Consider the following 18,055-nt stretch of genomic DNA (forward strand, 5'->3'; position numbering starts at 1 on the left):
TAAACAGTTTTGACCATTATATAATTAAATAAAAAGAGCTAATTTTTTTCAACTGAAAGTACGGAGCAACATTAAAACTTAAAACGAACAGAAAACTTAAATTACGTAAATGCAGGTTGCCTCGTCGTCAACACCTCACTCTTTACACCAAAGTTTTATAGTAATTTTGAAAGACACTTCCTATTGTTCCAATTAAACGAATATAGTGTTTCAGAAGTCTTTCTTAAAGAATTCAGACAAAATTAAAACTTAGCGTAAAGAGCGAATAGTCAGTATAATAATTTGATTCTTTTGATATATGTATTGGGATAGAAATTCCGTTTTTAGAGATTTGGTTACTATTGAGCGGGTTGCTCCTTACTTACGGTTTGTTGCCACGGACTGTTTGAAAAGTCTTATAGACAAGAAAATGATTCGAAATCAAATTTTCCTAAGCGTAATGAAGTGGCAAATCCATTTTAGGTATCAATGCCCCAGTTTGAAGTGGCTTTTTAAGGAAAACTAAAATTTGGGGATAGAAAAGGGATTCACTGACACGGCACTCGATCGATTCCGATTCCATCTGAAAAACTGCCACCATGGATCTATTATTTATATCTCTGCTACTTAATCTTATTTCTGGGCAACCAAACAAGGATTCAAGGAAAACCTGGTTTTGTTTCTTTCTGATTGCAGGGGATTCTTTGCTTCTGGCTTGTTTTGAAAGCTGTTTCAAGACTTGATTTAAGCTTGCAACAAAGTAAAAGCTGGGCAGCTAGCAGGCTTGAAGCAAGCTTGTTTGAGGCCTTTCGTTTGATTTAAAATTAGGTGAATTTCGTATGTACTTTAAATCACCATCCCTATTCTTCTTAGATCTGCCAAACTTTCGGATTTTTCCCAGAATCTTTGGATCTCTATCCTGAATTTGGGATCTTAGAAAAGGCACATATTAAACATTACTTTAAAATTATGTTAATTCTTTATGTTGTCATTATTTCATACAATAGGATGTTTGGACCCAGTTTCAGCAGCTACGAAAGTGCCCTTGAGCTCTTGAATTTGCCCACCTTATTCGATCAAAGACATGAGCTAATAATGAAATTTGGGAAATCACTATTAATAAACGGGAGGCACCGATCCATACTTCCACCATCCGCATCAATCAGCAGACATACTACAACAAACCAGAACCAGTCAAGTGCCGTACGAACAGATTCGCAAACTCCTTTGTACCATATTTCGTAAGAGCATTTAACAAGTGAATTGGAAGTTGTGCCATATTTCTTAAGTGTATCTAATTAGTGACCATTTTATGATTGTGAAAGTAGCGTAATTTAGCGTTCACTTTTGAGTGCTACGATAGCTATTTCAATAGACGAATTTCCAAATGTAGAATTGTTTGTTCGCTAGCGAACCTTGGGTCGTTCAATTCTTGGTTAAAGCCGTAATTCTACATACCCCAAAAATTACTAGAGGCATATGTCTGCCAAAAAACTGCTCCATCTGTTAGTGAACAAATATCGCCGGATATATCCAGATAATATCAAACAATTCTTGGTAGCGAACTGTAAGTAAGGAGCGACCCGCTCAATAGTAACCAAAGCTCTTAAAAACAGAATTTGATACCAACAGATCAAACAGTTCTTGGTAACGAACTGTAGTAAGGAGTGACCCGGCTCAATAGTAACCGAAACTCTAAAAAATGGAGTTTTGATACCAATAGTTACATCAAAAGAATCAAATTTTAATGCTGATTTTAAATATAAAAGTTTCATCAAGATCAGTTATACCCGTCAAAAGTTAAGAGCCTGAGAAAATTTGCCACATTTTAGAAAATAGGGGGAAACACCTTCTAAAAGTCATACAATCTTTTCAAAAATCACACCATCATATTCAGCATATCAGAGAATCTTATTGTAGAAGTTTCAAGCTCCTATCTACAAAAATGTGGAATTTCGCATTTTTTGCCAGGAGACAGATCACGGATGCGTGTTTATTTGTTTTTTTTTTTGTTTTTTGTAGTTCTTTTCCCAGGGGTGATCGTATCGACTGAGTGGTCCTATAACCTTGCGAGAGGGTTCATTCTAAGGGAAATTAAAAGTTCTAGTGCCCTTTTTAAGCGACCAAAAAAATTGGAGGGCACCTAGCCCCCCTCCCACGCTCATTTTTCCCCAAAGTCACCTGATCAAAATTATGAGATAGCCATGTTATTCACCATAGTCGAAAAGCCTAATAACTATGTCTTTAGGGACGACTTACTCCCCCGCAGTCCCTGTGGGAGGGGCTACAAGTTGAAAACTTTGACCTGTGTTTACATATAGTAATGGTTACTGGGAAGTGTACAGACGTTTTCAGGGGGATTTTTTTTTATTTTTGGGGGAGAGTTGAGGGTGGGGGGGGGGTACGTTGGAGGATACCGTTATAGGACGTTACCTCCTCGTTATACCTCAGTCTTTCCGCTAAAGTGTTTTTAGTAATTTCAACTATTTATTCTACGGCCTTTGTGATTCAGAGGTCATTCTTAAGGAATTGGGACACAATCTAAGCTTTAGTGCAAAGAGCGAGGTATCGACAGGGTTGAACCCCCTCAGATACGCAATAAAAACATACGAATATAGAAGTTCGTTACGAAAGTTAATTCGTAAGTTACGTATATTTTTTACCAATGAAAACGTTTGTAAAAAGATAAAAGTTCTAGTTGCTTTTTTAAGAAGTCAAAAACTTGGAGGGCAACTAGGCCTCCTCCTTCGCTTCTTTTTTCTCAAAATCTTCCGATTAATGGCAATTAATTAATATGCAAATTTCGTTTTAATTATTTTTGTGTGGAGAGCCAAGATTAAAACATGCATTAATTCAAAAACGTCCAGAAATTGAATAAAAAAAAAACAAGTTTTTGTAACGGTAAGTAAGGAGCGACATTAAAACTTAAAACGAACAGAAATTACTCCGTATATGAAAGGGACTTTTCCTCCTCAACGCCCCGCTCTTTACGCTAAGGTTTCTTACTGTTTTAAAAAGTAGAGTTAAGAGAAAGGGTCAAACTTTAGCGTAAAGAGCGAAGCGTTGAGGAGGGAAAGTCCCTTTCATATACGGAGTAATTTCTGTTCGTTTTAAATTATATGGACTGTAAAGAAGGTCTTCAAGTTTAATTATCACAGCCGTTTGCAATCGGACCTTTTTTAAACAACGCATTTGAAAGGTTTACTTGTCCTTCCATCCCTTTCGAAGGAATTTTATATCTAACACATAAAACCCTTCAGAGCAAAGAAAGTATATTCAAATTGGAAACAAAATAAGTCTAAACCAACCAAACATCCGCCTGATAATTATACCTGATTACGTAGAGATAGAGAGAGAGGAGAGAGAGGAGAGGAGAGGAGAGGAGAGAGAGAGAGAGAGAGAGAGGAGAGAGAGAGAGAGAGAGAGAGAGAGAGAGAGAGAGAGAGAGAGAGAGAGAGAGAGAGAGAGAGAGAGAGAGAGAGAGAGAGAGATGAGAGAGAGAGAGAGCGAGAGAGAGAGCGAGAGAGAGAGAGAGAGAGAGAGAGAGAGAGAGAGAGAGAGAGAGGAGAGAGAGAGAGAGAGAGAGAGAGAGAGGAGAGAGAGAGAGAGAGAGAGAGAGAGAGAGAGAGGGGAGAAAGAGAGGAGGGAGAGAGAGAGAGAGAGAGCGAGAGAGAGAGAGAGAGAGAGAGAGAGAGAGAGAGAGAGAAGAGAGAGAGAGAGAGAGAGAGAGAGAGAACAATTCTATAGATCTTAACTAAACAAAATAACCAACGTTCAAGCCCAAAAAGCTATGCTGAACAGTTTTTTTTTTAAATTTCCTCGTAGATCCAATCAAACAAAATAAAAGAAAACCTTACCTTGCTCCAATAAGAATCCGTCGCTACTTGATATTTGAGCTCCATAAGGAGTTTGTCAAGAACTCTCAGTCGACTTGGTGGTATGGTTCAGTGGTAAAATTCTGAAATTTCGTGTGAATTCCGAAATTTCTTTCGAAGCTCTCTGCCCTATGGGTGTGTCCTCGGTTGGAATCAAAATAAAAGCAGGGATAACCTGCTTTTCGTTTGACAGCACATGGATAGCCTTCGTACAACCTTTGGCAATCTGTTACCTTAAACATTTGGAATCTACCAAGACATATTACGAGAGAGTTTACAAGAAAATTAAGCGTCTATAAAGATAATGAAGCTAAGCCTAAATATGATATTTGCGAATCTTACCTTTAGAGGAAGCATGCAACCGACTTTAATTCTAAATCGCTTATGCACGAGCAAAAAAACATTACATCAAGAGAACGGAGAACACACTTAAACATTCCTTTTAGAAATTAAAACGCTTTAGCATCCAAATGTACCGAAAAGTAAAAAAAAAAATTCCTACTACCCGAAAAACTCGAAAATTTTGATATAAAATGCGTAATGACTACCACGCGCTTTTGTTTCTATTCTGTAAAACTTCCAATTCTTCCGAGTAGAAGGAAAGGAAAATTAGTTTTTACCTTTTTAGTGCATTTTCATATCAAAATATATTTTTTATCATATTTTTGTTTGTTTCTTTTAATTCTTTTTAGTATCTTAAATCTTTCCGAACAGATCTTTTTATATTTCTCTCTTTAAAGATTAAATCTTTTTAGTTTCATCGAAACGATTCATAATCATATTTCATACTAACAAGTCTTGCTTGTAAAACTTCATGCAGAAACCACACCTACCTCTTGTTCATATAATCAATAGCCATAATTATTGTATTCCATTGGCTATTGCAAAAAAACTCAAAATTTTAATTAGTTAATGAATATTTCCATTAGTTAAACTATTCTCTAGTCTGCAGTACGATACTATTATATCATTTGTTCAATATTTACATTTACTACTCACAACTCAACCCAATCACTGGGTATTCATTGGATATTGCGCTGGGTTACGGCTGTTTTTCCTTGGTCCATAACAATTATGAAAGTGTACACCCAAACACAATCTACAAAATAATCTACGGATCGATGGCCAACGAGAATAGGTACAGACAGCGGCGTATCCAAGATTTTTTACTCAGAGGGGGGGGGAGTACAAAAACGCATCAAAAATTGTTTAATTCATTTTTGTTACGTTTTTACAAGTCGGACAAACATTTCTGGGGCAGGAGGTCAAATCCAACCCCCCTCCCTTCTAGATACAATTTTGGCTACAGGGAAGGTTTTTCAGTTTTTCTGTTGAGGATGGGGCTGGGGTTTCATTAGTGTCATTATAAAAGAAAATTCTTTTTTTCAGTTTCTTTTAGATGACCTCACCGTAAAAAGGATTTCACGCATGATGAAGGTAATACTTGTTGGGTCTTGACGAGACAGGTGGAGGCGGCCTACATTTTCTACTGCTAGTATAACGAATAAATTACCTTTTTTCAATTTTTCTAGACGGTGCCCCCCTTCCCCTTAAGAGGATTTGACACACGATAAGAGTATTCAAGATCCACATGAATCTACCCGGAGTTTCATCTATCTATGCATACTCTTCTTAAAATTTAAGCTTACGTTAATTAAAATTATTGAATTCTTTTCTTATCGTTTTTCCATTTTATGTCATTTTCTCGACGTCCCCTTCTAATGAGAACATGGCGGTTCCTCCAAAAAAGAAGAAAAAATTGTAATAAATTGTATTTGACTATGAAAATTGAGCAAATCGTGAACATTTCTTAAGTACAAAAGGTTTGCTCTCTTTTTGATAAATCTAAATTTAGAAATATAAATTAGTATATAAAAAAAACCACGAAGAAGGAATTACATTAGTTCATGCTAGAGGGAAACTTTAATATAAATAGAGAAGAAAAACTATGCAAGCAAGAAGAAATTAGGATGGTTAACACGACTTTCCTCTTGCTTCGGAAAAAAAAAAAAAAAATCAAATTCACCTTTACAGAAAAAAGACTTACCGAGTAGGACTTTACAAGCCAAGCCGGTAAGAAGACATCTGAACTAAGAATTCGAAAGGCACATGTACGATGACACGCCGTTTCCAAAGACCTTTCTGCTGCTACTAAACTAGCCTCGAGCAGTCTTTCAACTTGCTCAACTGGCCGGGAAGATACTATTTCACGGACTGAAAACAAAATATAAAATAACTAAAAAAAAATCTTTTCATAACAGCAAGACTTAAAAATTTTGGTTCTTTCGAAAAAAACAAAGAGGTGTCATTTTAATTTTAAATTTTACACCTTTTTATGGATAATTCATATCTAAAAAGCAACAAAACATAGCCTTAACTTACGTTTAAGCTGCCCAAACTCTATTTTTGGCGCAAAAAAAAAATGATTCTCAATGCTCACATGTTCGGATTTATCATAAAATATTTGAGTTTAGTAAATAACTAAAAAAAAATCTAAAAAAAATCAATAAGTATAGCAAGAGAACAATTGGATAACTCAAATAAAAAAATAAATAGCCTGAAAGCTAAGTTTACATTTTACAACTTTTATTTTCCATGCAAAAAAAAGAGCTTGCCTCGCAACACTCCTGAACAGACAACAAATTTAACGACCAAGAAAAAAGAAAAACCCATTTTCTGGTGGTCCATGCCCCTTAAATAATTTTTTTTTTGTCTTTCAGTCTCCTTGATCCATAACTTATGAATGTAAAATTTCAATCAATCAAATATAGAAAGATTTTCAAGTTATTTTTGGGCACACTTCCCCATCCCTTTGGCACAGGAAACAATCCCTGAAAATTTTTAAATAGTCCATTAGCTAAGACCAAACACGCCTACCTTTTTCTACTAAGACCTATCAATGAACAACTAGTATTTCATTTTAAGGGTTCTTGCTCGTGATACTGGTGGGTTATGTCATCCCCAGAGACATATTTAAATGGCTTTCCGACAATTACGAAGAAAATGCTAATTTTGAAATTTTATCCAATACCACGGTGAGTTAGAGGGGTACCCGGGGACAAAATGGCGCGGGAAAAGGGTGGTGAGCCTCTTCCGAGTTTGTACGCCCAGCGTTTTCATACACAGTGGCTGAGGAATAAAGAATACACGAGGGACTTATCGCTCTATATCAGTGCAACACTACTGCCTTGACTAATTTCTTTGATTAATTAGTCAAAGAAGAATTTCTTTGACTAATTTGATTAATTTCTTTTCTGATTATTTGTTATGGTTATTACAATTTTTTTATGTTGTTGACGTTGGTAACCAAACGGGATAACTTATCCAAACTAATGTGTTAGAAGCAATAATCTCGAATAAGCTATATGAAGTCTTGACAATCATACTTCATTCTTTTTTAATTCAGGGATGACATTACTTAACTGGCAGTCATAGAAGGCTATGAACTCTAGCTGTAATCTATGAAATCTAAAGCTAATGTTAAGAAGACCAAGTCATGAAACTAGGACTATATGTGGATGAAGAGGTGATGAAGAGAGCCAGGAGACGACCAAGGAATGGGCAGCTTCACTTATTTAGGCAGCATTATTAGCAAAAACAGTGGATGCAGAAAAGGTGTAAAAAGGAGAAGCCAAGGAGAACAGCATCTTTTACAGTTGATAATATGAAAAAAACTTCGTTTTTTTAAAGAGTTAAAGAGGCTGCGTCCCAAAGTCGAACCTTAAAACGTACAGGAATTACAAGAGGCAGTTGGGGGGCTGCCGCCCCCCAAACCCCCAGCTTTTAAAGACTCTTTTGTACAGGTTTTTTTTTGTGGGGGGACTTCATTGTTACTAATTACTAGTTTCGGCGCAATGGTTCTCCTGTCCTCTTGTGTTTAACATTTTTCGAAGTTATTCCATTATTCATTCATTTCAATTTTTTGTTAATTAAAAGAGGGCCTTTCCGAAGCCAAGAGCGGGGGGTTAGCAAAAAAACAAAAAACCTGTACCAAAGAGTCTTTAAAAGCTGGGGGTTTGGGGGGCGGCAGCCCCCCAACTGCCTCTTCTAATTCCTGTACGTTTTAAGGTTCGACTTTGGGATGCAGCCTCTTTAACTCTTTAAGAAAACGAAGTTTTTTTCATATTATTTCTGTACGTTCTTCTACAATCCATGGTGGATGTAATTTAATAATTCCTGTACTCCTCGTACAGGAATTAGGAGAGGAACTTGGGTGGCTGCCGCCCCCCCCCCCGCTTTTAAATCATTGTATAAAATAGACAAAAAAATAGATAGAATGACCGAAATGTTTCTTTTGCTCATAAGAAGCTAATATTCTGTTATCTCTCAATTGATAAGCTGTCCAGGTGTTATCAAAATTATACACTTTTATTTTGATGTTGTTAAAAAAAACCGCCCGTAAGGGACTTGAACCCTTGACCAGAGGATTAAAAGTCCCACGCTCTACCGACTGAGCTAATCACTTACATGTGTGTAAATATAACTTCTCAATAAGTTTTAAAAATTTCAAATTAACATGGGCTCTTATGGAGAGAAATGCGTTAATTAAGTAGCTAATGCGAGGTTTCTGGAAAACAGGGAAGGAGTTATCGGATCGAGCTGAAATTTCGCGGATAAGCTCCTGGGCCGTAGAGGACCTTAACTTGTGAATTTCAGCCCGATCGGACAACGTTAAAAGGGGGGTGGGGTTGGGGAGTCGAAACTTTCGGGGGGTTAAGATTTTCCTACTAAACTTTCCAGGAAAATTACTCGGAGAATTCCGCATCGAATGAGTCCTCGTACACCCAGATCCGATGTCGGCTGTGACCTGTAGGCGTCGAGAAAAAAAAAGAAAATGAATTTTAAGTGTCTATGCGTGGTTTCTGGAAAACAGGGAAGGAGTTATCGGATCGAGCTGAAATTTCGTGGATAAGCTCCTGGGCCATAGGGGACCTTAACTTGTGAATTTCAGCCCGATCGGACAACGTTAAAGGGGGGCTGGGGTTGACTGGTCGAAACTTTCGGCCAGATTTTCCCCATGAAGGAAAAGTCGGAGGGGGATGAAATTTGGCAGGTTTCTTAGTTGGAGCTCGGGCTACGAAATGCATCCCTCCCCATCCCTCTGCGACCACTGGAACTCGCTTAACATTGTCGTGGGTCGCCTCTTTATAGAGGCACGAGGGTGCCTCCTTGAAAAGTTTGCAAGAACAGGAAGATAATCTCTAAATTATAATTGGGACACTAAAAGAAGCGAAAATTCAGTTGTCCAGTATAGCTTTGAAAAATGGGTCAATTCAAAAGGGCGAGGAAGACTTGCTAGTTACTTTCCACAAGAATTGTCTAAGGGAAGGTTCAAGTCTTCTTTTGAATAGCCATATATTAAATGATAGGCTGTAAAAATGTGGTTCGATTTCCTTTTTACGGAGGAGTTATGATAGGTTGTGCTTTATTGGGCCATGATAAGCCCCAAAATTGGGCTTTTCGGGCATCAAACCAAGGACAAAACAAAAGGAGGACACCTACGAACGGGGTGAGAAGGGATTATAATAAACAATGTGAAAGAAAGTTAAAGAAGGGAGTAAAGAGTAAAACTTCAAAAAGGTTGGTGTGGATGAGGAGTGTACGCAGCTGTACAACAAACAACTTAGCTCATTTTCTGTTGGTTCTTTTCAGAAGTTATTGAGTGATATTTATTTTCCCATTTTATTTGTATAATTATCAAAAAGGAACATCAATATAGGTGTTTATCACTGTAGACTGATTTGAGTTGGGGGAGCTTACAGTTTAACAAATTCCCAACTAACATCTAAATATGAGATGCCAGTCGAGGCGAAACCACCAGACTTGCTGTTAATAGCTAAATTTGAGCTTTAATCTAGGTTTTTTGCACTAAAACAAAAAGAAACAAAAGACAGTCTAGATTAGGAGATCAAATCCGCCCGGATTAACCATTTCTTAAAAACTGGATCAATACAACGGTGCTATGCTTATCAACCCCACTGAAAATTATCCCATATTCAAAATTAAGCAGGCACAGAGAAAATACGACGAATAAAAAAAACAAGAAAGAAAGAAATTATAGAATGTTTTACCAATATTCTAAAATATAGGCCAAATACGTGTTGTAGAATGTCTCATAGTATTTGTTTTTGCAATACTATTCTATTTTAATACTTTTTTCGTGCTATCATTGCAGAGTAAAACAAAGTTTAACATTGCGGTTATGGGACTGGTATCAACTTCAAAGACAAACTTAACAGAAATTTGGAGATTTTCGAATAAGACAGATATCTCAAAATCTCATTCGATATCAAACGCATTAGAGGAAGGCCAGATTTCAGAAAAGGAAGCGAGAGGGAGGTTTAATACCCTCTAGTAGCTTTCGGCCTTTGAAAAGGATAGAAGTACTTTCAACTTTTAACAGAACAATCCCCCTTTTAAGTTTCTAAAATAGTCCTTTCTGTTAGAAATGGATGAGAAAAAAAAGTTTTTGGCGCTTTATTGGGCTGCATTTTGAGGGGATATAAATATCTATTCCCTTCTGCATTAGGACCCCTTAGCCCAAAGTTTCACGTAAGTTTAAGGTCAATTGGAAAAATTCGGCCCTTTTTGGAGCCCATGCTATTAGAGGAGGGACCAGTTTCAAAGGAACCAATCATTAAACAGTTTCCTTATACCTTACTTAGTCCCCTTGAACAAAGGGCTTACGGCTGTAAGTTTAAAATTGATCAAGAAAAGACGTTGTGGCTAATTTCCGGGCCACTAACCCCTCCCCCTTTCCATAGCAAAATAATTATCTTTTGTTACCAAAAAAAAACGATTCCAAAGACTTTGACGCCAATACATTCCTAGGACTAAACCTCCCCCTCCCTTTCCACTCTAAACTATACCTAAAAAGAATTGACATTTGACATAATTTACGGTCCTTGTCCCAGGCGTTGTGGAGGTTCGGTCATCCTTGGATGCAAATTTATTGATATTTTCAACTATTCTAAAAAAAAAGGGGAGCCTTGAAACCTTGACCAGACGTCCTTAAGCGTTGCAAAGGACCAGATATCAGATGGGGTTCTAGGACAGGGGTAAAATTTTCTGAGGAAAAAACGTGAACGAAACAAACCATATCAGTAGGCGACGGTCTGTCGTTGCCTATAGCAAATGGCCATAAAGCTACAATTCATCATTATAAATATTTTTTTTACAAGAGGTACTTCATATGGAAGGGATGGTCATATAAACCCTGGACAGGGCTCATTCGAAGAAAACAGAAGTTCTTGTACTCATTTTAAGAAAAGAAAGATCATATGTAACTAGCCCCCCCCCCTCCGTCCCGGTATACTAATTGGACCATTATATGACGAACCAAATGGTTGTTTCAAATTTTTATTGGGATGTCTTTAATGAAATTAGGGATATGAGAAGGGGGCTCGTTGCCTTCCCATCTGTTGGGTTAGTTAAAATGGCACTTAAAATTTCATACGAATTATCCCTATATCGATCTTGTAGGACCCTTGGTTTGATATTATCATCCCTAGGGGAAACAAATAAAATAACAAACAATAAACATCAGTGATATTTTTCACAAAAAAAAAAAAAAAAATAAATAAAGATCAAATTTTTTTAGACAAGAGCTATAAACCTCTAGAGTAGAGTTCTCTGATCATTTTATTGTTAGGGAGATGCAGGTGCGTCAAAAGGTAGATTTCAATGCAAAAACATCCTAACTCTCACTGAGCCTTCAGATAAATACATAATTAGTTCTAAGGAAGGAGAGGTGTAGGTGGAAATTGATGTATAATATCTTTGGATTTCTAGAAATATTTGTCTACACCATGAAAGTAAAAATAATATTAAACCCAAAACGAGCAGAACTTATTTCATATAGGAGAGGGATGCCCCATTCTCATCCCCAACACCCCCCTCGTAACTATAGAAACTTCTGAGAATGCTCATTTGATCAAAAATTAAGAGTTCTAGTCCTCTCTTTAAAGCCAGAAGAGACTGAAGACTAGCCAGTCCCTCTCCTAAAATTGATTTTGATCTCTGTCCTTTGAATACCCCTTAGAATATTTGATTGAAATTTTGCGGTACTTATTTTGATCTTTCTCTATGCCTGCTCAATTTTGCGCATGGGGGGATTTGTGGGGGGGGGGGGGTTATGAATTACGAAGCAAATTATATTAGTTAAATGAAGCTTTAAAATAGATGTTAGAAAGAATTTTCTGCAATAAGAAGGGAGATATCTCTCTACAGTACCCTTATTTAGGCTTAGCCTAAATTAAGGGTGATGAAAGATTCTCCCCTCCACCCCCCCCATACCCCTTCCTAGTGTATCAGAAGCTCATACAGATATAGCCAATTTGGGTATTAAAACATATTTTTTAGGCATATAGGATCCCTCCTCCCAACTTAGCAATGGCCCGCCGCCCTTCCTTCACAATAGCTGATGCACAATTATACTTTTCTTTGTGCTTTTTATTTCTCTTCATTTCCTTTTGGCTGCGCAATTTTTACCTCTGGGGCGAATCTTCCAAGAGGGACATTACAGGGGGGTGGGAATTTCCTGCGAAGGAAAGGGAATAAGCCAAGCCCCAACATAACATTCATAACATAATTGGATATCAGTTTCCGAAAACTATTTCTAGATCAACAAAATAGCATTAAATAATAATAATAATAATAATAATAATAAATCACATTAAGTAATATTAAAAATAATAACAATAAACCCACAAAATGAAAACAAACCAGAAGGATTGTTCAATCGTATGAAATGAAGAGTTTCACTTTCTGCAGTAAAATCATTGTTGAGCGACCTCAACAGGTTTACATAGTCAGATGTCAGGGCATCAATCACGATAGTTGTCTTGATGTCAAACCTGCCAAGAAATAAATTATTAAATAAAATCATAATTGATTTAGCCAATAGCAAAATAAACCACTGGGACATTTACTGTTACAGTATACTAAAATTAAATATATCACAAATACAATAACGAATGGCCAATACAAAAAAAAACAACAGCAAATAATACAAGATGAATAATTGTATACAAAAAAGAGGAAGAATAAAACACAAAAATGGAAGTGCAGACCAATTCACGAGAAGCTCTTTCGATTTCATAATGAAGATACAATAAATAAATAACGTATAATATGTAATCTATATATATAAAAATAAGTTGTCTGTCTGTCTGTGGATGTGTGGATGGATGTGTCAGGTGACGTCACCTGAAAAAACTGGATTAGGTGACGTCAAAACTGAAAAAACTAAAAAAAGGCAAAAACTACAAAAAAAAACTAAAAACTAATAAAAAAAATAAAAAAGCTAAAAAACTAAAAAAACTATAAAGGTAAAAACCAATAAAAAACTAAAAAAAAAACTGAAAAAACTAAAAAAAGGCAAAAACTACAAAAAAAAACTAAAAACTAATAAAAAAAGTAAAAAAGCTAAAAAACTAAAAAAACTAAAAAAACTAAAAAAAGGTAAAAAACTAAAAAAAATAAAAAATAAAAAAAAACTAAAAAAAAGGAAAAAACTGAAAAATAAGCTAAAATAAAGGTAAAAACCAATAAAAAACTAAAAAAAAAAGGAAAAAACTAATAAATGACGACACTCAAAGAGAAAGCGACCAGGACAAAAGGAATGTTCGATTAGCAATCAACAAAGCACCGGGACACAGGGAGTATAAATGACGACCAGGACATAAGTAAAAAAAAAAAAACTATCTATATATATAAAAATAAGTTGTCTGTGGATCTGTGGATCGTGGATCAGGTGACGTCACCTGAAAAAACTGGATCAGGTGACGTCAAAACTGAAAAAACTAAAAAAAGGCAAAAACTACAAAAAAAACTAAAAACTAATAAAAAAAATAAAAAAGCTAAAAAACTAAAAAAACTAAAAAAAGGCAAAAACTACAAAAAAAACTAAAAACTAATAAAAAAGCTAAAATACTAAAAAAACTAAAAAAAAGGCAAAAACTACAAAAAAACTAAAAACTAATAAAAAAAATAAAAAAGCTAAAAAACTAAAAAAACTAAAAAAAGGTAAAAAACTAAAAAATAAATAACGACCGGGACACAGGGACACAACTACAACGGGGACACCGGGGGAAACAGGGGGATATAAATGACGACCGGGACAAAAAAACTAAAAAGAAATAAAAACTAAAAACTAATAAAAAAAACTAAAAAATCTAAAAATCTAAATAAGCTAAAAAAGAAAAAAAAAGGAAAAAAATAAAGGAGAAAAACAAAACTAAAAAACGAATGTATATACAGACCGGGACACCGGGATACAAATGATGACCGGGACCCGGGACACAGGGAATATAAATGACGACCGGGACACAGGGACACAACTACAACGGGGACATCGGGGGAAACAGGGGGATAACCTGACAATCTATTTATATGCAAAGACAATGGGACAGCAAAGAATGTTGTATATTCGCAAGTTTTACGTAGTTAAAACCATATATATATATATATATCTATATTCACAGGTGGGACATAGGGACACAACTACAATGGCGCGTAACTATTATGGCGCGTAACGACTTACGCGCGCGGGGGGGCTTGGGGGGGGCGCGAAGCGCCCCCACCAACTAGGTGTTGGGGTGGCGCGAAGCGCCACCCCAACAGCTAGTATAATATATAAAGTATTATAATTTTTTTCTTGTTTCTTGATAGTTTTTTTTTTTAATTTTTCATATAAATGGCCTATTATTTTCAATTTAAACTTTTTAAAGTTAATCTTATCAAAACATTAATTAAGGTCATTTTTCATAAATTAAAAACAACACAATGAGTGAATCATTGAACGAAACTAGAAAACAAAACAGACAAAGAAAGCGCAAAAATAGAAGTATGAAACAACTATAACAAGAAAAGAAGGAAGCTATTTTAATGATTGTAAACAGTACGTTAAAACCTAAAACGACAAGAAATTGCCCTGTACATGAAGGAAACCCGTCCCACTCACTCCTTACTAAAATTTGACTAGCGCTTTACTGAAAGCATTTTAGAATAAAGGAAACAGTGTCAGTTGGTAATCACATGTGTTCTGTTTGGCAATTGCCTTTCTGAACTGAATATTTGAGCCGAAGATTCCATTGTACGCAAATATGAAAAAATAATTATTCAAACGTTTTTTTTTTTTTTTTTATATAGCATTCGCTTCTAAAATAACGGGATACAAATTCGAACTTTAGTCTACTGAGCAGGGGACTGAAGGGACTTCAAGTTGAAAACTTATTGATTCAATCAGTTTCGGTTAATTCTCATTTCATACGTCGGATTTTCCTAAACACGAGGGTGGTTAGAACCCTTCAGTTCTTCGGTCCTTAGACTAACGTTTAAACTTTGTAATACAATGTTTCAAGGAAAAGAGTACTTTTAGGCGTGAAAAATTTTAAAATTGAAACTTTTCACCTATCAGCCCCAAATCCCTAAAAAGGTAGTCAAAATATATTCCTCGAAATTCATTGAGATCGGGAGATAAACATCCCTCTCAATAATTCACTGAAACACATCCCGAAAGAAGTTTGAAAACGAGGGCTTACAGTGTACTTTTGGGAGCTAAACTTTGAATTTCTGTAGTCTGGAAGGTTAAAAGCCCCTAGCCCTTCGTCTTTTAGTGCAGATAAGCATATGATATGTACATAAGTGTATAATTTTTCTCCAATAAGAAGAGAACTGTCACCCAATTCCACCCATACAACACGGTGATTCCAAATGATTCTCGAAACGAAGGAAGTTTAGGAATCGAACTTGTGCTCTGCATTCGTCTGAAGGACCTCTCACAGGAGGTTGGAAAATTTGGAGGTAAAATGAACCTATTGAGGCTTTAGATACCCCTCCCCTCCCCCAGTTCGCATGCAGAAATACCCGCTGATCTTTCATCGTACGTGGTAAGAAATTATACACCACTACACATAAACTTACAAAATCTCAAGTAAGACAAGTGAATCTGCATCTTTAAAGTTCTAAATCGATTTGTTTCTTTCAGAATTTTCAGTCTATAGTACTTTGACCTTCTTTGGCAATTGCCTTGCACCGCAAAATGGCTGAAATTCTCACCCTGGCCTGGCCTGTCATGTTATTTAAAGCAAAAACACTAGAATGTTGAATTTCTATTCGAACAATCGATTTTCCGAGATTCAACGACCACTGGGGCAATATAATCACTCCGACAAAACGATAAAAGAATGACATCCGTAACCATTCTTCTCAAAAAATGATAAAAACTGCTTTTAATATGATAAAGAATGGAAACCTTAGCTACTTTTCTCCGACATCCTGAATTTGCTGGTTATGTTTTCGGCCACCCCTCCTTTTTTTGAGGGGGGGTCCAATTTTCCAAAACATAGGCAAATTCCTTTACGCTAATATTTTTAAATATTCTTAATAAATTTTTCATATTTGGAATCCAAATGTAAAGCAGATTCTTTTTATGTACAAATTGTTACAAAATTTCCTTTTTTAGTTTCAGTGACTACTAGCATTATTTTTTGTTCGACTTCTCCTACATTTCCTTTAATTGGCCAGTTTTTTTTTATTTTTTAAGAAATTAGAATCTTGTAATATTATGTATTTGTTCGCGAATAACAAATAGATCATAAAAGAACACCCTATAAATGAAAATTTAAAACCTAAGAACCTAAAAATAAATCCACCAGCCTACCAGCAGGTTTACGTCAGATTATACCACAACGTGTATCATTTCATAATTTATATTATAATAGAGTACATAAATAAATGAAAGAAATCGCAAGCCTAAGGCATAAAGCATAAATCGATCTAAAACCCCACCCCTGGATCTAAAGCAAAACTGTTTGTTTAGTATTTTTCCTTACCTTCTGGCAACAGAGATTGCAAGCTCATAGCCCTTCATATTTACCAACTGGGCAACAGTTTCTTGGGCTGAGGACGGTACATTAGGGTTCAGAGCTTGTCTCTCCATTAACTGAAGCAAGCTAAGTTGGGCAACAGTAAGATCGTATTCCTTTTTCAAATCTGAAAGCTCATCAACTTCAACTGTAAACTCTTCATCCTGAGAGAACAAAAAGAGAATAAAAGGGAGAGAAAAAGTGAGTGATTAGGGGATAGAGGGGGGACCGAGATGGAGAGACCCTCCACGAAAGTTCAACTCATATTACAGAGACAGAGATCCGACCTGGCGATTTATGCGTTTTTATTATAGATTCTCATATTATTTATGTTTTTTTTTTCAATTTGTAACCTTATCCCTCCAAAATGAATTTCTTCGGAAGCAACAGAACATTCAGCGAAATCCACGTTTTCTCGTTTTGCAAAATACTGGTAACTATCAAATGATTTTCAAATGTTTTTATTTCACTTCGTCAATGAGGGTCAAATCTTACAATCAATCACCCTCTTTCCATCTTTGAATTTAACTAAAATTTCGTATAGGTTTTGTTTTCCGTGGAGTTACATGCAAGTGGGCCCATTTTCTGAAGTGGAATCATACAAAGATTCTAAATCTTCATAATTGCAGGACCAAAGTAACTCCGTTCTGTCTCCAAGTCCCCCCCCCCCACACTGCCAACGTTTTAACATAAAAGAAGGCATTTTGTACCTTGTTTAAATTTTATAACAAATTTTGTAAGCATGAAGCGCAAAAATAATTACAATATTTTTATCAAAGACTAAAAAGATAAAAAAAAACTTTTCTAATATCATGAAATTATTTCCAAAGGCACACAGAAATAAAAGACAAAAAAAAATCCTGGCACCTAGAAAAATTGAAATTATATAAGACTAAAAATGCGCGCTTGAAAAAACGCCAGCACCTTCTGATAATCATAGTGATGTTGTCTTTATATTCATATTGAAGAAAGCGGAGTTGAAGAAGTCCCTCGGTGGCTACAAAATATGAATACTTAGAAAGCGACTTAGGCTTCAGGTTTACGATACCAAACTTCAAGCTTTGTAAAACAGACTATCTCACAGGATTCATTGATTGCTGTAAAAATTGACACAGACAAGAGAAAATACCATCCGGCAAATATGACACAAAATTCTAAAATCAGGACTACCCCAGGCTAAACGAGATGGATTCAAAAATCAACGGAATTTTAATCAAAATGGAATAGTTGTGGGCATCAAGTCTAGGCTAATTGTAGAACAAGCTAAGACATATAGTCCAATTGAGCGAGAGGCAATTATGGCATTAGCCCCCTTTTTTAGGATTGTACAAA

General features: G+C 35.8%; 1 protein-coding gene across 1 annotated transcript in view; it reads right to left on the minus strand.

Annotated features, from left to right (window-relative positions):
- The window catches only part of LOC136033187 (nuclear pore complex protein Nup160 homolog), a 56,458-nt gene that overhangs the window by 1,846 nt on the left and 36,557 nt on the right, over positions 1-18,055 (minus strand). The window contains exons 4-7 of the mRNA XM_065713891.1: positions 16,691-16,887; positions 12,579-12,709; positions 5,902-6,068; positions 3,837-4,087 (exon numbers count right to left, since the gene is read on the minus strand). Coding sequence (XP_065569963.1) covers positions 3,902-4,087; positions 5,902-6,068; positions 12,579-12,709; positions 16,691-16,887 — 681 coding nt within the window. The 3' untranslated portion in view covers positions 3,837-3,901. The remainder of the gene's footprint in view (positions 1-3,836; positions 4,088-5,901; positions 6,069-12,578; positions 12,710-16,690; positions 16,888-18,055) is intronic.

The sequence above is a fragment of the Artemia franciscana genome, chromosome 11 (genome assembly GCF_032884065.1).
Source record: "Artemia franciscana chromosome 11, ASM3288406v1, whole genome shotgun sequence".
NCBI lineage: Eukaryota > Metazoa > Arthropoda > Branchiopoda > Anostraca > Artemiidae > Artemia > Artemia franciscana.